This window comes from Nicotiana tomentosiformis, chromosome 6 (genome assembly GCF_000390325.3).
Source record: "Nicotiana tomentosiformis chromosome 6, ASM39032v3, whole genome shotgun sequence".
Lineage (NCBI taxonomy): Eukaryota > Viridiplantae > Streptophyta > Magnoliopsida > Solanales > Solanaceae > Nicotiana > Nicotiana tomentosiformis.
In genome coordinates, this window is record NC_090817.1 from 146,735,925 (window position 1) to 146,756,143 (window position 20,219).

A 20,219-nucleotide genomic window follows, 5' to 3' on the forward strand; every position below is an offset into this window, starting at 1 on the left:
AAGTCATTCTAATTCAAAACCTACAAAATATCCAATAAAAAATATGACATGACATTACATTTAATTAAAAAATTTAACAAGAATGACACATAAGCTTAAATAGACCATATCTAAGTTAGACCCATTCCGATTTGACCTATAACCAAAATGGATTATTAATATTTAAACAATTAACTGGACTAGCACTTTGATTTTATGATTAATTTGTAGAAAAAGAAGTCTAAGCAATTTTAGAAAAATTAGGTCTTTTGAATTTATCTTTAAGTTTTGGTAGTACATTTACGGTCAATGACACAATATGTTGTCTCTTTCTTTTGTCCAAATTATCGCTATACGTTGTCTACGATTTTGGTGTGTACTGACAATTTTTACTATGCAATTTTATTGTGGGTGTTTCTCACTGAGCAGTATTTTTATCTGTTAGTATTGCTTAATAAGCAATATTTTGACTTTAATGGAATAGTAATTTGTGAAAATAGGTTCTTATTAGCTTGTTGTTCTTGTCTGCTATTGGTGCATTTAATTATTATGTGAGATTGATATGGTAGTATTTTAACTTCATGGAAAATTATAAAATGATATGACTAATGAAAAAATTGGTTATGTGTTAGTTTTGTTCATAATTTTAATGAAATTATAGGTGGTAGTATTAAGGTTATTACGTAACAAATTAAGTAAGATATTTTTAGCACAAAATAATTATTTTCTTCTTTTCCTTCTAATCGTCAAAATATTAAAACTCATTTGGGTTATAGGTCAAATCGTGCTGAAGAAGAAATGAGTCTAATTTAGATATGGTCTATTTAAACTTATGTGATATAATTGTTAGATTTTTTAATTAAATGTAATGCATGTCATATTTTTTATTGGATATTTTGTAGGTTTTGAATTAGAATGACTTTTAAGTTACAAAGGTAAAGTTGAGTGATTTTTAAGTGATGAAAAATAGTTAAGTGATTTTTATGAAATAAATGATAAGTTGGATGACCATCAGTAAAATTAATCTCGCTTTAGTCAGTCCACTAAATTTAAATATTACGGTTCTCTATATATTTTGAATGGAAAAGAATGAATTAATCCCATGGTTTTGTCGAATTACTAGCAAACTGTGGGCAACAAAAAAGAAAACCCAAGTTCCCAACAGCAGCACACTCTGTCTCATGTTCATCGGAATTCCTTGAACTTGGGATTTAAAGCAACATGTGTCATTTGTTTATATGGTAGTTAATCTATGGTCGGGTATTAAAAAATGTAATTAAATAAAGTATAGTTCATCGACGTAATTACTGCGTGTGAAATAATTACACAATTATTATCACTTCGGAGTTTATTACAGTTAAAATTAATATAATAAACTATACTAGTAACAATATAAAATTCTAAACAAAGTTGAAGGTTTCCACTAATCATAATTCATGTAACTTACATTTACCATTAAGTTACGATGGGATGAATATAATCCCTCCCTCTTTGATTAATAATTTTTGGTTCTAATTTTAGCAAAAGAAAAAACAAATTGGTAGGGCATAAGGAGCATTTCCCTTTTAGTAATTTTATAGCATGTTTGGCCGCACTTCTAAGATTAATTTAATTCTGAAAAATATTTTTCTTAAAAGTACTTTTAAAAAAATTACTCCTGATGGTAAGCAATTTTTGTTTGACTATTCAATTTGAAAAATATTTTTGAACAATAATTAGTATTTGGCCAGAATTTTAAGAAAAAATATTTCTATATGTATTTTTTTTTTAATCAAAAATGCTTTAAAAAAAATTACTCTTGGGAGAACCTACTTTTTGTACTTCTAAAAAATTACTTCTACTTTTACTTAAAGTATTTTTTTTCTTTTCTAAAAGTTTGGCAAAATATCTTAACTTTGGAAAAAAATATTTTTGATAAAAAATACTTTTGATCACAAAAAAAGCACAATTTTACTGAGTAATTACTAATTAATCAGAGCTCGAATAAGAATATCAAATAGATATTTAAAAAAATAAAAAAATTGCAGCTCATATTTTTTTGGGTACATTATTATAGCTTATGTGCCCATACCTAAAACCTCATCAAACCAAAACGCTTGGGACCCACCCTCACATGCGGGGGAGTTTTGACTTTTGACCCACCATCCTTTAAAGATTTCCGCATGATCCAACGCTCCTGAATTCACTCGATCAATCCCAGTACACCAAATCTGGACCGTCCATTGTCTGGACCACCACCTTAAATACCTCAAGTTGTCGGTGTCTGTTCTATGTTCCCTCATCTAACTTCAGTCGACTCATTCCTGTCCTTCATGTGACCGACACAGTCACTAAGAACCCGTGTTCTGGGACCATTCTAAGCCAAACTCGCGTAAAATACACGTGCCACCTCACTTTTCATTCCTCCCCGTTATTTTAATCTTTTAAAAACAAATTAAGCTTGTTATTCTAAATATGTTATATATTCCATTCCTTTCATCCTATTTGACTACGCACGAATCTTAAAAAAAATAAAAAAGAATTTTGAATATTTGATATAAAATGAGTCATATATATTTTGCGTGGTTATAAATTGTTGTATCAAATTATTTATAAATATGAAAATGAGTCATTCTTTTTTACACTGACTAAAAGGAAATAAGTTCACATAAATTGAAATAGAGGGAATATGTGTTTTTATTGCATAGCTGTTTAAATTATATAGTCCAAAATTTATAAAAGAGACCATTTTTATGAAATATACTCTCTCCGCTTTAATTTGCATGGTGGCTTTTGATTGGGTAAGGAATTTTAGAAAGAATACGAGAATTTTAAAATTTATAATTTTGAATGTTTTATGTTATTTTTATGGCTATTAAAGTATATCATTAAGATAAAATGATAAATTTAAAGTTAATATTTTTAAATTTATAAAAGGCATATTTTAAATTAAATCGATAAGTAAAGAGTATTAAATAAATAGACAAGAAAAAGTGCTAAAAAGATAGTGACATAAAATAAAACTGAGAGAATCTACAAGGATTATGGTCCAATTCATCTTAACTAAAGGTTTCGAGTTGAAGTAATTAAAAAGAATTATGATATAAAGTGCTTTCTCCTTTTAATGACCCTTATAAGATACAAATTCAAAATATTCGGGACTCTAAAGTGAATACCTAAAATCGGGTGAAAGACTAAAAAAGTCGATAGAGCAATTTAATGAGGTATTATCAGCATGCTTCAAAAATTATTTGTATTTGGTAGCTGAAAAAATATATAAAATTTATATAATTTTTGTATATAGTATAAAAAATATTTATATATATAAAAAATATATCTTATTCGACTATTATTCCAAGAGCGATTATACAATGACATTTTTTTAAAAATTTAATTGATTTGTAGCGAGCGCGTGGGTAGTAAGGGCGTGAAGAAGTAATAATTGGCGTGTTAGGAAATTCATGCACAAAGAGAATAAGTCGTCTACGGATTGTCTCTTCTTTATCATCCTATAAAAATTAAGTCCCACGTTCCCTTCTCATTCATCATATTCACAACTTGCAACCAAATTCTTCATCTGTTTTATTATACAACTTAATCGAAACTACTTCAATATTTCATCGGAAACGAACAATCAAAGAAGTTATCAGTTAATCCAAGAATAGAAATGGCAGCTGCAACGTACGAGAAAGATGATCTAAATTTAAAGGCAACTGAGCTAAGATTAGGTCTACCTGGGTCAGATAATGAAGTGGAAAAACCAGCATCTTCTACTAGTCTAATTGCTGCTAAAGTTAGCAACAAAAGACTTTCATCAGAGATGGATAATGGAAAAAATAATGAATCCACATCAAAGTAAGTACTCCCTCCGTTTGACAGCTTCCAAAAAAGAAAATATGACAGCTTTCTAATTTTTAAAATAATTTGATGATGTTTAATAAACAATTTTTGTTTTGATAATTTTCAGAGCACAAGTTGTTGGTTGGCCACCAGTTCGATCTTACCGAAAGAATGTTTTACAAGCAAGCTACGTGAAAGTTAGCATGGATGGAGCAGCTTACCTTAGAAAAATTGACCTTAATCTTTACAAAAGCTACACAGAGTTACTCAAGGCTTTAGAAAACATGTTCAAGTGTTCCATTGGTAAGTTAATATTTCAAAATTTAGAGTCCTATATATTATCACTTTGTCTCAATTTATGTGATATAACTCGAATTTTAAAAGTTAAATTTCTTTATATATTTGAAAACTATATAAAAATATAAAAGTTACAATAATTAATATTTTAAGATATTTAAAAGGCATATAAAAAATTACGGTTAAAAAAAAACTGTTTGATTCTCGATATTCTACCTGCATATATGTAATATAAACTGGGATAAGAGGAGTATAGTAATTTTTCCCCCCACATCTAGCTGAAAATAATGTATCAATTGAATCTACCGAATTAACCTTCCATAGATCTGCCTCTCATATAGTCCTACTATATATAAATTTAACTGATGGATCAAATTAAGTCTTATGTATTTTTTTTTTTATCTATGAATTTCAGGAGTATACTCAGAAAGAGAAGGTTACAATGGATCTGATTATGTACCAACTTATGAAGACAAAGATGGTGATTGGATGCTTGCTGGTGATGTACCTTGGGATATGTTTATCAACTCTTGCAAAAGGCTTAGAATTATGAAAGGATCTGAAGCTAAAGGTTTAGCATCTTCGTAGACAGTGACGGATCCAGAATTTAGATGATGGGTTGGTCTTGCGTTCGAAAAGTTCTGAAATATTTATCTAACTCTATCTACTTGTGTTTTCACGACACACCGTATAAGGTTCGGCTTCAAAGTACTGGATTAGATCTGCCGAATCTGCAAACTCATTGTTGGATCCGCCACTACGTGTAGAATCCGCTAATTGGGTTCTTCAAGAAACTGGGAAATATATTCAGATCTGCAATCAAATCAACGTGAACAAGAAAGAGAGAAGGTCTGGGGATTATTTATATCTCCATGTTTTTAGTCTTGTATAGAGAAAGTATAGCTTCAGCTTTTCTTGTACAAAGAGTTTTTTGTATTTGTTTTTTGAATGTATTTTCAAAGAGTATATACATATACATATACATATACAATATGGGGTCAGAGATTAAAAAAAAAATTAGCGCAATATCAAATGTTATGTTGAATGTTAATTCCTAAACTTAATCCTAGAAAAGCAGTAAAACATTTAAAAGTTCACTTAGTATTGTAGTGTGTTGGGAAAAGTCATTCAAAAATCACTACTAGAAATTCGGTCAAAAAACCGACCAAAGTTCAACTTCGGTCTGTTTTTTGGTCGATTTTTTAAAATATTTTATTTTTTATTTTTTTTACGAAACTGACCAACTTTGGTCGGTTTTCTTTGGCGCAAAAATGCGGGAAACTATTTTTGAGTCCCGCAAAATTTATTTTTCAAGAAACCAACCAATTTTGGTCGGTTTTCAATTAAAATAAATAAAAATTAATATTAAAAAAACCGACCAAAATTGGTCGGTTAATTCAGCCGGTCATTTAAAAAAACCGACCAACTTTGGTCGGTAATTTTACTTTTTATAAAACCGACCAACTTTGATCGGTTATTTTCGTGCGAAAATACAATTAAAGAGTATAAATCAAATAAAAGACAGTCTTAAAACAAAATGCACCAATGGTCTAGTGGTAGAATAGTATCCTGCCACAGTACACACCCCGGTTCGATTCCTAGATGGTAAATCTTTTGATTACATAATTAAAATACCGACCAACTTTGGTCGGTTTTTTTTTTGCAATATTTTTTTTTTTGAATTTAATTGACCGACCAAAGTTGGTCGGTAATTTTCGACCAACTTTGGTCGGTATTCTTTTCCGACCTCTAAAATACCGTCCACACGTAAATGGTGACAGTCATTACTGACCAACTTTGGTCGGGTTTTTTGGTCGGTTTTTTTGATCGGTTTTTACCGAATTTCTAGTAGTGAATACTCTTAACATGATAAAGAGCGATCAAGAAAACATTAGATTTATATATTCAGTATAAACAGCTTTGAGTGATAGACTAATCTTAAGCTTTTGGCTAAAACAAGTGTTGTAAGCCGTTTTCTTAAAGAGTTTATACTCAATTTAGAGCAAACGCAATTTTCCCATAAACATTTTAAAATGTATGATAAGAGCAATTACCACAAAATTACTCAAGCAAAAGAAAACAACTAAAAAAAACAGAACTCTATTGAAAATGGAATTTATTTCTGCCCTCAAAATCTCCCCGCCCACCGGTAAAAGGATACTTCGTCCGCTTCAATTTATGTGTCTTACTTTTCTTTGTAATATGATTCAAAACGAATGTTATATTTATATATATAGTAAGTTTTTTAACTCAACATTCTCATTGTATAATGACAGGTAGTAAACGATGGTTACATGTTAGAGGAAGTAAATTAAACTGCTGTGTATTCAGTATTGTAAGGGTTAAAGAGAATGAATGAATGATAACAATACAACATTTCCAAATGTTACAACATATCCTCTGCACCAATTTTGGATTGAAGGGTATAAAGAGAATTGAAAATAAAAAGCTTGTAAGATTTGTATATACCTAAGAAGCTACTGTTCAAACTACTCTGATCTTCGACTATCTTTATGATTGCTGTAGACAGGTAACAACAACATAGAGCCAATGTTCCTTCTCCCATAACATCGCCAATAAACCACAAATATCGCAGCTATCACATATATGGGAATTGCCCATCTGCAGCACCAAACAAATGAAACATTTAGAAACAAAAATATTAGAATATCCTCAATCGTCATTAAATCCGCTGCTAAAACACTACTCCCTCCGTTTCATTTTATATTGCAATGTTTGACTAAACATGGAGGTCAAGAAAAACAAAGAAACTTTTGGCACATACAAAAGGATTCTCAGTATTTGTCGTCTCAAACATGCCATGACATTTCTATGACTACAAGAGTATGTCTTTAAGGATATAGAATGAGAAATTTAAAGTTAAAGAGTTTCCAAATATAAAAAGATCATTCTTTGTGAAACATACTAAAACAGAAATGTCATATAAAATGGAACATAGAAATTACTTTTACTTCAAGACTACAAAACTAAATTTTTTTTACAGTTTGAGCTTCAAAAGGAAGTAACTACTATACAAAATGTGCCTAGCTGTCATATGACCATGATACACAAGGATGGCCGTATCTAACACATCATGACTGACCATCACAGAAAGCAACTCTGCTTAATGGCTCCTACAATACTCTTGTACTATGCTTAAAGATACTTAAAAATGATACTCCCTCCATACGACACACTTTCCATATTAGTCCATTTCAAAAAAAATGATACATTTCTATAATTGGAAATAATTCAACTTTAAACTTTTCATTTTATCCATTTTACCCTTAATAAGAAGCTTTTATAACCGCACAAATGTCATGATCCCACAAAGCTTTTACCCCTTAAGCGTTTAAGACCACAAGTTTCAAAAGTATCCATCTTTTCTCTTAAATTTCGTATCAAGTCAAACTATCTCATCTAAATTGAAACAAAGGGACTAAAATTTAAGCAATAAAAGGTAAAATTTCATGTTACCTGTCCAGATCAAGGATAGGATTATACACAAGTGTTTCCCATGTTGCTAGAAAAGAATGCCACACTGGATTGTGGTAAAGTGACTCGGCGGACAAAAACATCCTTTTATATGTTTCTAAGAAGATGAAAAGTATCCATGCGCCAATCTCGACCAAAAAAAACTTTATAACGAACCGCCCTAACACCACCATAACAAGTGAGAAAACCACCAGCCAATTAAATAGTCTCTGATTGTATTCCTTAATGAATAAAGATTTTGACTTCCTCAACATCTGCATAATTATAAGATACAGACAATTATACTGCTGAGAGTAGGTTACATTAAACACAACAATTAAAGATAGTAATAAAAATTTCCAATGATGAAGTTAGAAAGAGCTAAAAACTAAGTGTGGGAAAACCTTCATCATTCGCTGTTCGTATTTGCTTTTAGAAGGTCCGACACATTCTTTTACAAAACTTTGGTTGCATTGGAGGAAGCCAGTGTTGAATTTTGCCATTGAAGGAAGTCTGAGGGTCTGAAGTTCGTCCATTTTGTCTTCACATCTAGTATAAAAAGCCTCACACACCTTTGAGGATTGATATTCATTTGCCAACTTGATATTCTTATACTCCTGAAAAAACATGAAATTAGGCAAAAAATTGCAAAATTTTTAGAGATGCATAAAACCATGCCTTGCTACTCTAAATCTTAACCTTTTCAATCTCCTCGTCCAATTGATCAACTGATCTCTTTGCATGCTGACGACCAAAATGTTGTTCATCAAAAACTTTCATTGCAGCATCTCTGTGCTCTTCATGAGTTTTTTGCAAAGACTCTGCTCGTATTGGTAAAACTGTGTTAGCCATCTGGTCAGTGTACAGTTTTAGACACCGCTCTAAAATACCCTTGTTAAAAACCTCCACAAGGGATCCCGTAGATGAAATCTCTCCTTTATTCAAGGCATCAAGTATCTGAAACCAATTTACCATTAAAGATAAAAGTTTAAAACAATCTCTACCGCTCTCCAAAAGCAGTTAAACTAAAACCAGGAAAGTTAACAGATAAGACACAAAAACCTGCTCAAGGAATGATACGAACTCCTTTCCATTGAGAGATTTGCCCTGGACAATCTTTGGACGAATAATAGATGCTACAACTTCTTTCAAATGCTCTCTCTTCTTGACATAATCAGGATCCAGCTCAGCGTCATTCATGTCACAAAGCTTGGTACGCTGAAGATGAGGCTGCAGAAGAGCTAAGAGTGTTGATGCATCATTCTGAGTTCTAATTAGAAAAATGCTTAGCTGACAAGATATCAAGTTTGCTACAATATCCTCAGCAAGCATCTTTACTGTTCCACAAAGGGGGGGGGGGGATACACCTGCTTAGGGATATTTAAACAAATTATAGTACAAAGAATTTGATTTGTTTCCCCCTTCCATACTATCCCAAACCTTCCTCCACCCACACCTACCTCTGAAAACAAGAAAAGAAGATTGAGGAAAAGAAACAATGAATGTGATGCCATGGTCATAGGACAGGTACATGCTTGAATATCCAGTCACATCAAGATATAGGAGAATAATGAGAAGAAAAATACAGAGTCAGCACACTCGAAATATCTAATATTGGCGGGGCTGACAGCATGGCCACTGCCCAGAAGATTATCTAATCTATTTATACAGCCACAAAATCGTTGGAGAGACAACTGCATACCATAAGAAGAATGATGATTGATCATAGAAGTGCCTGGCGTCTACCACTAGGTAACAAATAACATCAAGAATTAGCATACAGGACTAATATTAAGAGCATACAAAGAAAAAAAATTAATGAACAAAGAGACCAAGCATAAAGTGTGCATGCCCAGAATTATAAATGAAGCTTTTTGAGGTCAGAATAGAGGACATTTTTTTTAGCAGTCAAAGCGGCAAAGAAGATGTCTAAATGAATCCAAGTCAACTATTGTCATCGCAGTAAGTTATGAATTACAACATCAAGAAGAAAAGATTGATGCATAGCAAAGGTAAGTTCATACTTGTGGTAAGCTGAAGGCTGTGCTATTGTCGCCCATTACAGCTAATGAATCTCGAATCTGATTCACCTGATACAGTATAATGAACCACAACAAATAAAATATATCTAGTTATGCAAGCATCTTTATAATTTGCAGAATGCAGTAGATAAAAGTACCTTATCAATATTTCTATCACCTGCAGAAACATAAAGATAAAACCACAGTTAACCTTTCATTAGAGGCTGCCTTCATTAGACTAATGTTATTTACTTACATTCAAATAAACATAAGTAAACCTACCATCACTATTGGGGACTCGTCGCAGAGCTTCGTTGACCATTTCTTGCACAGACTTTCCTTCTGTTATGTAGTAAAAGCTTAGACAGATTACATGAGAAGGAATACAAGACCGACAAAAGGCACCTTCAGTGCGACTCAGAAGAAAAATGACCATACTGCAACAGATGTACCATGCAACTGAATACAATTATATTACCCTAGACATATGTTTAAAGCTGTATTCCTTAAACACACGGCATTCACATTTATTAAAATGCAGTTATGGACATATATGGCATTTTTTTCTCGACTTACGTAGAAAATCATGCTGGATAAGCCATAGGAGTTTTGCAGGTTCGAAAGCAATGTCTTGCCCCTACACAACATCCACCACATAAGCATGCCACTTATCTTGTTAAGAATCTGTTTCTTCCTTTCTTTCCTTGACCCTTTTGTTGAGGTGAAAGATTAATCAAAGATAGATGCTTACCTTCACTCTGGAGAGTGATGAACATCGATGAAGCAACAGAGTCAAAAAATAAAAGAGGCCGTGAATAACTTAGAAACCAAAGAAGTCATACATGAGACTAAAACTTTTGAAACAATTGGTTAGAAATTGGACCTTCCATAGAACTCTTCAGCAAGTTCATGTGCAAATGAAAGTCGGGATATGTCAGCTTCACGGATCTAAAACATAAAACAAATGCATAAAACACCATTAAGGAAGTCGATCTTTCTTGTACGCCAAGAGGCTAGTATATAAGCTGCCGCCCATAGAGTCACAACCTGGAGCATATTAAGATACCAATATTCAATCTATATATTAGACATGCATGAATATGTGGAGCAAGAACTGCCTTTAGTACAATCTTGTTCTGTTAACTTTGCACGTGCTGGCCTCTCACGTGGATTATACAAATGACAGAATAAAGCATTTGCACAATAGTAGCAGGTATGATTTTGAATCAGCTAAGATACTCTTTATAATAAAGCAATACATATCTGACTCAACCACTTTATATATTGCTAAATGCAACAGAGCTTGAAGGAGACTCTAGATTAAACTAATTCTATTCATCAACCGTTCTCAGCAGAGAAATACTCACATTTCTATTCATGATCTATTAGTCCTTCTTAATTATTGCTCTTGTCAATACCTCACAAGAATTACTCTACCATAAGAGAAAGCCTGATTCAAGGAACTTAAATATAGTAGTGACATGTTTAGCATACACACTCGCAAATGAAGAGAGTGAAAGTCATAGACAGAGTAACAAACCGTCTCAGGTAGATTATATATAAGCACGGAACTCAGAACAGTTGCAAGGGCAAAAATCCTGCATAACAAAGAACAAAGAAACATGCTTAGTCACACATTATTGTACAAATGTTATCTCACAGGACTTCAATATTACCGATCATCATATACGTTTGACTTTCCAATACTTTCAAAACCTTCAGTGTCAAGGTAGAAAACAGAAGTTTTTACTCCATTGATGTCCAACTCTATTGGATTACCCCAAACCCATATCCCTGGAAGAAGAGGGAAACGTCATGTTAAATAATGTCTACATCTCCCTAGTACAGACAGCACCCAGCAAAATCTTGCATACACACCTTTTGTCTTAGTATCGCGCATATGCCCAACACCAAAACCTATTAACATAGAGCTCGAAAAATCAGTTGCATATGAAAATGCACGGTAACCTTAAGCTTCCAAATTAGCAGCAACCTAACAAGTAAAAACACAATTGTGAACTTAAATAGCAAGTCTTGAGGATCCACCTTCATTACAGGAAAAGGAAAGAAGCTGATTAAGGAGGAATGATTTTCCCGAACGATATGGACCAATTACCTGGTCAAATTTGCAGCAACAATGTTATAATACAAAAAAGATAGGTGCAACAGGAAATTTAGATAACAAGAACAGATGTTTAACAAATGCTTCAGCGTAAACATATTGAGCCAGTGCAAAACTTATTCAATAACTCAATTCACCAAATAATATCAAGGTGACTCCAATTTCAAGGCTCTTTTGGTCACATAATAGTTTTATTTTGGTTCAAAAACCAAGAGATTAATGCAAAACTTACAGCAACAGCTGCAATGGGTGTTGTTATCTTCTCTATTGCCTCTAGTCCTTCTCTTGAAAGGCGAAGTTTCGTGTGACCGGTATCAGGCTCTACAATAGGAAACCTGTCAAATATAACCATAGCAATATCTAGAAACATCAGAAAGGCATGGAGCAACAACACAAAGATAGCACAAGTAACAGTCCCAATATGTACAAAATAAGAAAACACTGAAACCATACCAAGTAAAGTTTAATGAAACAACATCAACAGTTCAACTAAGCCACAAAATGCCATAATCTAATCAAAAGTTGAAGCCATTCCTGCTCAATTAACATTATTGGTCCACACTACATAGCTTTTCAATAGTAAAATAGCTTCTTTTTTGGGATAAATTTCAATTATATAACTCTTTATCATTCTAATATGATACCAGAGGCGGAGCCATGATTTGAAGTTTATGGGTTCGGGGTTCTAATCCTTTCAAGTTAATGAGTTCTAAATTAATAATTTATACATATTTAATAGATTTTTTAAGACAAATACATGGATTGGACCAAAGTGACTGGGTTCGGCCGAACCCATACTCAATGGGCTAGCTCCGCCCCTGTATGATACCTCAAAAAAGCAATAATTTAAGTTATATACACTGACAATATAAAGTAGTGAATTTAACGTGTGATAGCAGGTCAATTATATTACTATGTTTATCGGAAATTTACTTGTAATTACCTAGTAATTGACCTGATTGTGTAGCTATATTTTACGCCGCGGATACACAAAACTTAAACTCTATCTGAAATGCTGGTAACAAGACTATAAGGCAACTGTGAAGTGTACCATTCAAATATCATGGAACGAACTATTGCTCTAGTGGTAAGTACCCTCCACTTCCAACCTCTCTTCCAACCAAGAGGTTGTGAGTTCGAGTCATCCCAAGAGCAAGGTGGAGAGTTATTGGAGGGAGGGAGCCGATGTCTATTGGAAACAGCTTCTCTACCCAGATAGGGGTAATGTCTGCGTAACACTACCCTCGCCAGACCCTGTTATTATACTGGGTTGTTGTTGTTGTTGTTGAACTACATTACTAATGCCATTCCAAGATTATAAACAAAGCAAAAATTCAAAGTCAAAGAAGTAAACTTTAAGATGCATGCACAAAAGTGTATGTAAAAAATTCAGTAAAAAGGCTTACGCTTGATGAAAATTATCAATAGAAAAGGACCCAGATGCAAGAAAACAGAAAATGAAGGAGAAAAAACTGATTTGATAAAAAAGCTTCATTCTTGATCTTGGGTATTACTTGTTATCTTGCAAATGCCTTAAAGGTACAAGTTGAGCATTTAAGGACAAAATGAAGAAAAAAAGAACAACTTTTGTTTTGAAATGTTTTGATAAAGGGAAGCGTGTGATCTTAAGAAAAAAGGAGAAGCCATGTCCGAGGGTGCAGGTTAAGGATCGTGGCCTGTTTTTTGTTTAAGAAAATGCCTGTATTTTGAGGTTTCAGAAAACAGCAGGTGAGCTCAAAGTAGGAGATTCTTGCCGCCCAAATTAGGAAAGTAAGAGAGTGAGAGAGAAGAAATCTTAGTAAGGATTTGGGATGACTTTGCTTCTAAGTTCGTTAATCTGCAGCTTTATTTATCTTCTATTTTTTCCATTAGCTTTATTTTATCTTAGTGCTTAAAAGGTCAACCCTTAATTTTACTTTGAACTATATTCCACCCATTGCACTTTATGTAAATTTATTTGACGCTTTTAAAATAGTAAGTAAAACTTCTGCAATCTGATTTGAAGCATGATATTTGTGCAACTATAAAATATATTATAAAAACATAAAAAGAGGAATTTAATATTATTTTTAAATATGAAAAGAATCATTATTTATTTGAAAACTAAAAAGGGATTGTGACATAAAATAAAACAGAAGTAATAACTGTTCAATTATCATTTCCAGAGCAGATTTGGAAGTTCATACTGAAAATATTACTATTATTTAGTAGTAATAATAATGAGGTACAACCGTACAAGGTTAACTGATATCGTCGAATATATCGTCTCTTATATATATCCTATCCCTTAATACACTTCAAAATAGTGACACAGAGTTAGATAGCATAAAGACATTTAATGGAACTAGAATAAAATCAAAGTGTAAAGCTTTTAAAGTGAAATTGAAAAATGCATTTTATTTATAAAGTCAAGTAGACTTTGGTGGTTCAAAATAGTCATAGAATGGTACAGTGCTGTCCAAGTGGTGCTACTTTGGCAACGATGAATCGAAATTGATATCAAATTGCACGTTTGGCTAAGATGTTTAGCTAAGATGGAGTTGCAATTATACCCTCCAATCGTCCAGGTCAACAGATATTAATTCAAGCAAGTACGAGTTCCTCCACGATGTCCATATTCATGGAGCAAGTTTTTATAAATCCATTTTCCTAGAAGAAGATGATGATGGCCTAATTGAAGTTTCAATAATCAAATATCTCTTACTCTTAGTTGCAGCCACCAATGCCATAGAAACCACCCTTACTTCACTAGGTCCCTTAGTCCTTCCCTTATCGGAAAATTTTATTTTCTTGAAAAATCTTGTTATGAGACGATTGTTTGGGGTTGAAAATGTTATATATATATATATATATATATATATATATATATATATATATATATATATATGTATGTACCAAATTTCAAATTGTCTATTGATCATTATATTTCTTCCCCACAAGTGGGAGGGTTAGCAGTACTGAATCAACAGAAAAAACTTTGGATTTAGAGATGTGGAAATGGAAACTTGAAAAATTACATTGAAACGATTAGGGAATACTTCAAGTAGCTCAATTTGATATGAATTGGCTTATTCAGAGGCCAAGAGGAGAGAATCAAGAAAGGTGATAAAATTTGGAAAATGGCTTTGGGCTCGGGTTTCAAATGTATCAGTGTGATTTGGCTTACCACAAAGGATGTTGATGGAAATGACGTGAAAAATGCATGGAATGAAGAGAGGGAAGCTCTTGATCTCAACTTGGACAACATTGAAGCATCCTATGACTATTTTGAACCACCTAATAGCCTGTTTTGCCAATTTTTTTTTGGGCCAAAAGTATTTTTTCCCCAAAAAATAAGGTGTTTGACCAAACTTTTAGGAAGAGAAAAAAATGATTTTGAGGAGAATTTGAAAAAATTACCTTTTTCTCCTAAAACACTTTTGAAAAAAATACACTTAGAAGCGGTTTTTAAAAATTTGGCCAAATACTAATTACTGTTCAAAATTACTTTTTAAATTAATTAGCCAAACACCAACTGCTTATCACAAAAAACACTTGTTAAAATAGGTTGATTTTAAAAACTCGACCAAACTGGCTATAAGTCAACTTGATTTTGATCATAGTGTATTTTTCAATTAACGGTTATGAGCTTTGTTTGGGCTGCCGTTTGAGTATTAAATAGTTTTATAATTATTAATTTGCAACGTACCTACTTGCTTTAACTTTAAATGATTACAACTCATCCTACATTACTTAGGTAGGTGGCTGAAACTTTTAGTCCACCATATTTTCCTTGTATATGTATAGATAATATATTTTTTCAAAACAACTATATCAATTATATCGAAAAAATATGAAGTATAATTAATTTGGAAAAAAAACTTTAAAATATTTACAACCCAGAATTAAACCACCTAAAAGTCGACTTTATAACAATACACCAGACTTTTCGAAAATTCTACGTATGTTGCTGTGTAGATCATTATCCACATTTTTGATTTCTGCCTATCAATGGATCTTATACGAATAGCGGTCGGCTTTACTTTTTACTTTTTTTCTAGCCGACATACATAGATTTTATATATATATATATATATATATTATATATCCGTCGATTATTTTAATTTAAAAAATTATGTGGGTGGTTATTAAGGTTAATTTTTCCTAACTCAAGTGAACCGCAACTTTGGTTTGGGCCTTGGTTGTCAGGTAGATCGGGTTTACAAGAGTTTAGTGGCCCAATCAATTGAGGGTAAACTGGTAATTCAACGAAAATTCGAAATTAAAAGAAAGTCAAAATTTCCGAATTCCCTCCAAAACAAACCGCCAAAGTTACTTTGGATCCTTTTCAAGACAGATAAACAAGAACTGGGGCAGTAAATCAAACAGTTAAGCTGCATTTCAGATCTACAGTGGAAAAAAGGTACTCTCCTCTGCTAAAGGCAGATCTACAATTTTAAGTCGTTCTCTGTAGAATATTACTTTATTCACTTCTGGTTTATGCCAACATATGCGGATTTAGTGTGTATGTGTGTGTAATTGTTCAAAACTATAGAGTTTAACCAGAATTTTTAGAAACAGCAAAGAAGCCAATGATATAATAGTTGCTTTTTGTTCCCTTGTAAGATTTGAAAGCCAAAGCAAAACTCTAACTTTTCCTCTTTTTTGTTTTGTTTTCTGAGCAGTGGAGTTTTGAAGCTAAGGAAAAATGGCAGGAAAAGGAGGGAAAGGGCTAGTAGCGGGGAAGACAACAGCTGCAGCGGCTGCTAACAAAGACAAAGACAAGAAAAAGCAGCCTATCTCTCGTTCTTCTCGTGCTGGCCTCCAGGTAAATACATAGTTTTACTTAGTTAAGAGCAGATCTTGTCTGATTTTTATAGGATTTGAAATTGCTGTTGTAAGTATTTGTATATTGAGGTTAATGAACAGCTGTAAAGTTAAAAAAAAATAAAATAAAAATTCTGAAGTCTTGCATGGTTCTATGGAGGTTTTTACTTTTTAGAATTGCTTTCAAATTCATAGTTTGGCTGCTTGTTCTATTCCATTGTGTATGCAACATTTATATATAGTCTCCTAAAATAGTGGTGGATCCAAGATTTAAACTTGACGTGTTTAACCTTAGGTTCAAATGTTGATATTTAGTTGAGATTTTAATAGTTTATCACTTGTATATTTATGCTCCATGTCAAAAGTATTGGGTTTGGTTGAACCTGTAGCAAATAAACTCCATCTGCCACTGTCCTCAAGTTAGGTAGTTCTCTGTTTAGAAAACACTATAGTATCAAGAAATTTCATGCTTTTGGACTGCCATTGTTTTCTTATCTTTGTTATGATGGACTTTAACTTTTAAAGCATGTGGGATACAGTGCCTAAAATGATGTTGGATTCTAAGTGGTGTCTTTTAGCAGTTTTTGATCTCTTCAAATATAATCTTTTTCTTTCTTTCTATAAGCATATGAAGTGTTGAGCATACCTCTCTAAATTGCTTTGATGAAATATCTGAAGATTAGCTTGTCAAAATCTTGGTATCAACATTATATAATTGCAACAAGGCACTTAGTCACTTACCATAAAAATGATCTATCATTCTAAATACTGTGGCATAGGATGTGTCTGTTACTGACATGTGACATTCTGAAAGTGCACACATGAAAAACTAACTGGGATGCTATCTTACCTTTTTGACATATTGAAAATTTGGGTATGTTGAATTTGTAGAAGGGGTGTAGCATCATTTTTTGATAATTTGGTTCTAAATAGTTCAGAACATTAAAATCCTTTTGGCAAAATAGAAGAAATCTGATATGTTGACAAGAAAAGGCCAGTTTCTTGTAACATCTCATGCAGGCCTGCAGGTAATACATAATTTTACCTTACTTTAGAGCAGATGTTGCTTGATTTCTATAGGATTTGAAACAACTACTGTAAGTGTTTTATCTCTTTTTATCCACCCAAATTCTGAATATACAACAATTACGTGGTTCCAAGGAGATTGAAGAATTGCTTTTCAGTTTCATACCAACTGCTTGTTCTGTTCCATTTTGTACATGTTTTTTTTTCCCTGGTTCGCAAAAGTTAGGAAGCTCTCTGTTCAGAACCAGCTATGGTATCAAGAAATTTGATGCTTTTGGAGTGCAAGTTTTTTCCTATCTTTCTTTTGGTGGAAGTTAACTTTTAAATAATGTGGGATGCAAGTCTATTTATATGTTGGATTCTATGTTTGCTGTTTAGCAGTCTTTGTTTTATCTTTACAAATCTAATCCTTTAGTTTCTTCCAATAAGCATACTGAGGTGATGAGTTAACTGGTCTAAATTGAGTATCCAAAGATCAGCATACTAAAATCATAAACTTTGCATCAAAATTCTATAATTGCAAGAACGTGACTTATCATAAAAGTTCTATCATTCCAAATACTGTGGGGTAGAATGATGTGACACCGAAAGTGCACACATGAAAAATTAATGGGATGCTATCTTACTCTTTTGTGATCTTGAAGCCTTGGGTATGTTGAATATGTAAAGGAGGCGTGGTATCAATTTTGATCTATATAGTTCTGAACATTAAGACCCTTCATAGGGGAAGCTTTGTGCATTGGGCTGCCCTTATAGCTTTGATCATTCAGATATTTTTGGCACAATAGAAGAAACTTGATATGATTCTTCAGCACCCTCCTATGATACTGATTTCGATTGTTTTGACATGTTTGGGGAATTTTAGTTTCCAGTGGGAAGAATTCATCGTCAGCTTAAGACCAGAACCTCAGCCCATGGAAGAGTTGGAGCTACAGCAGCTGTTTACTCTGCTGCAATTCTGGAATACCTGACTGCAGAGGTTCTTGAATTAGCTGGTAACGCAAGCAAGGATCTTAAAGTGAAGAGAATCACCCCCAGACACTTGCAACTGGCTATTCGCGGAGACGAGGAACTTGACACCCTTATCAAAGGGACCATTGCTGGTGGCGGTGTCATCCCTCACATTCACAAATCCCTCATAAACAAAACCACCAAGGAGTGAAATTCTCCTGCTTTAGCTTTTGTGTCTTGACTAATGACATTGCATGTTTGTTAATGTTTTTCCTGTTGTATCTGGGTTGATATAGTACTTGTTCATGTTTGATTACAAGAACTTATCTGATGTTATGGACATATTAGTTGGATACTGTTATTTTGTAGGTCTTAGTTGGTAAGTGGCTTGTTGATGTATGCATGTTACTGTTTATTGTGGTACTTCATCAGCCTTCTCTGCATTGTCTGCCAAAGCGCCTGTGTGTATTGGACTGGTAAATCTGTTTACGATTTTTACTGTTCTGAGTATCAGAAATATGAATGAATCAAGGCATTTAGAAATTTTACTTTATAACCAAGAAGTAATATGTAAACTTTAGTTTCAGACTTAAGTTTTATTTTTAATATATGCACAGCATTGATTGATGCACTAAACTATTTAATCTTTTTAGTTTCTTCCATCAGCGACAAGCGTGGGTTACTTTAGTGTTAAGTACCCTCCACTTCCAATTAAGAGGCTGTGAGTTCGAGTCACCTCAAGAGCAAGGTGGGACGTTCTTGGAGTTGTGAGTTCGAGTAACCCATGAGCAAGGTGGGGAGTTATTGGAGGGAGGGAGCCGAGTTTCTGTCGGAAAAATTCTCTCTATCCAAGGGTAAGGGTAAGGTTTGCGTACACACTATTTTCCCCAGATTCTACTAGTTAGATTATATTATACTGGACTTGTTGATGTAAGAAACAATCTACAAATCTCTGCCATCCACCTTGCATTCCAATTCCTCTTAACGTACTTGTAATTTGTATGAGAAACATCTGTGATCATCATTTTAGGTACTTGTATTTATATGCTACAAACAGCATCTTGATTACAAGTGAAATTGGAATATATGTTTTCCCTGGTACAACTACAACATACACATTAATATGTATGGATTTTTAACCGGACAGTTGTGTTTGTGTTTTTCTTTGTCTATCGTGAAACAGAGTGTTTTCTTATACTCGACTATTCAATCATAAGTTCGATATAAAATCCTCATGTACGTTTTCAGTTGCAGCATCTAAATTAAATTTTAATGAGATAAAACAATATTATCTACACGGTCGGTTAACATTGTTGAAGGAGTCTTGCTGAAAAAGGCAATATGTCTAGGTCACGATTTGAATGATTCAAGTGCCTTTTTGTTTTTCTCTTAGTACATTGACCTAATATTTTAAATAGAACTCATCCATAGAAAGTAAGGAACAAATAAATTATACTCCTACTTGATATGGATATACAGTCTATCCAAAAAGACTAAGAGGCCGTTTGGACATAAGAATTTTTTTTTTTTTTCTAAATTTTTTTTTTATTTTTTTTCAAAACCAGCGTTTGTTCATAAAATTTCCAATTTTCACTTGAAGATGCATTTTGAAAATTTTCGAAAATTTGATAAACTCAAAAAAGTTGTTTTTCAAAATTTTCACTCAAATCACTCACAAAACTTCAAAAACAACCCAAAATTATATTCATGTTCAAACACAACTC

General features: G+C 32.9%; 3 protein-coding genes across 4 annotated transcripts; 2 read left to right on the plus strand and 1 right to left on the minus strand.

Moving 5' to 3' along the window:
• Nucleotides 1–3,451: 3,451 nt before the first annotated feature.
• LOC104106047 (auxin-induced protein 22D-like) lies at nucleotides 3,452–5,086 on the plus strand. The gene is made up of 3 exons (XM_009614528.4): nucleotides 3,452–3,813; nucleotides 3,926–4,101; nucleotides 4,511–5,086. Exons 1-3 carry the CDS (start codon nucleotides 3,626–3,628, stop codon nucleotides 4,681–4,683), a joined length of 537 nt encoding a protein of 178 aa, XP_009612823.1. The 5' UTR covers nucleotides 3,452–3,625; the 3' UTR covers nucleotides 4,684–5,086.
• Nucleotides 5,087–6,392: 1,306 nt separating this feature from the next.
• LOC104106046 (uncharacterized) lies at nucleotides 6,393–13,528 on the minus strand. Its single transcript, XM_009614525.4, has 17 exons — nucleotides 13,119–13,528; nucleotides 11,945–12,047; nucleotides 11,637–11,706; nucleotides 11,469–11,507; nucleotides 11,267–11,384; nucleotides 11,131–11,188; nucleotides 10,474–10,538; nucleotides 10,342–10,348; nucleotides 10,167–10,227; nucleotides 9,873–9,932; nucleotides 9,749–9,768; nucleotides 9,594–9,659; nucleotides 8,632–8,799; nucleotides 8,269–8,526; nucleotides 7,974–8,186; nucleotides 7,573–7,844; nucleotides 6,393–6,717 (listed from the first exon to the last, which is right to left on the minus strand). Exons 1-17 carry the CDS (start codon nucleotides 13,205–13,207, stop codon nucleotides 6,585–6,587), a joined length of 1,800 nt encoding a protein of 599 aa, XP_009612820.1. The 5' UTR covers nucleotides 13,208–13,528; the 3' UTR covers nucleotides 6,393–6,584.
• Nucleotides 13,529–15,977: 2,449 nt separating this feature from the next.
• LOC104106045 (probable histone H2A variant 1) lies at nucleotides 15,978–18,918 on the plus strand. 2 transcript variants are annotated; one of them, XM_009614524.4, is made up of 3 exons: nucleotides 15,978–16,114; nucleotides 16,377–16,519; nucleotides 18,410–18,918. In XM_009614524.4, exons 2-3 carry the CDS (start codon nucleotides 16,400–16,402, stop codon nucleotides 18,704–18,706), a joined length of 417 nt encoding a protein of 138 aa, XP_009612819.1. In that variant the 5' UTR covers nucleotides 15,978–16,114; nucleotides 16,377–16,399; the 3' UTR covers nucleotides 18,707–18,918. The 2 variants fall into 2 exon arrangements, with proteins under 2 accessions (XP_009612819.1, XP_070034114.1); XM_070178013.1 differs by lacking the exon at nucleotides 15,978–16,114 and adding an exon at nucleotides 16,120–16,216.
• Nucleotides 18,919–20,219: the final 1,301 nt, after the last annotated feature.

Coding starts and splice junctions, on each gene's coding strand:
- LOC104106047 (XM_009614528.4), top strand. CDS start 3,626: ATGGCAGCTGCAACGTACGAGAAAGATGATCTAAATTTAAAGGCAACT. Junction 3,814..3,925: donor AATAATGAATCCACATCAAA/GTAAGTACTCCC, acceptor GATAATTTTCAG/AGCACAAGTTGTTGGTTGGC. Junction 4,102..4,510: donor CATGTTCAAGTGTTCCATTG/GTAAGTTAATAT, acceptor TATGAATTTCAG/GAGTATACTCAGAAAGAGAA.
- LOC104106046 (XM_009614525.4), bottom strand. CDS start 13,207: ATGAAGCTTTTTTATCAAATCAGTTTTTTCTCCTTCATTTTCTGTTTT. Junction 12,048..13,118: donor ATTGATAATTTTCATCAAGC/GTAAGCCTTTTT, acceptor TATATTTGACAG/GTTTCCTATTGTAGAGCCTG. Junction 7,845..7,973: donor ACGAACAGCGAATGATGAAG/GTTTTCCCACAC, acceptor ATAATTATGCAG/ATGTTGAGGAAGTCAAAATC.
- LOC104106045 (XM_009614524.4), top strand. CDS start 16,400: ATGGCAGGAAAAGGAGGGAAAGGGCTAGTAGCGGGGAAGACAACAGCT. Junction 16,520..18,409: donor CTTCTCGTGCTGGCCTCCAG/GTAAATACATAG, acceptor GGGGAATTTTAG/TTTCCAGTGGGAAGAATTCA.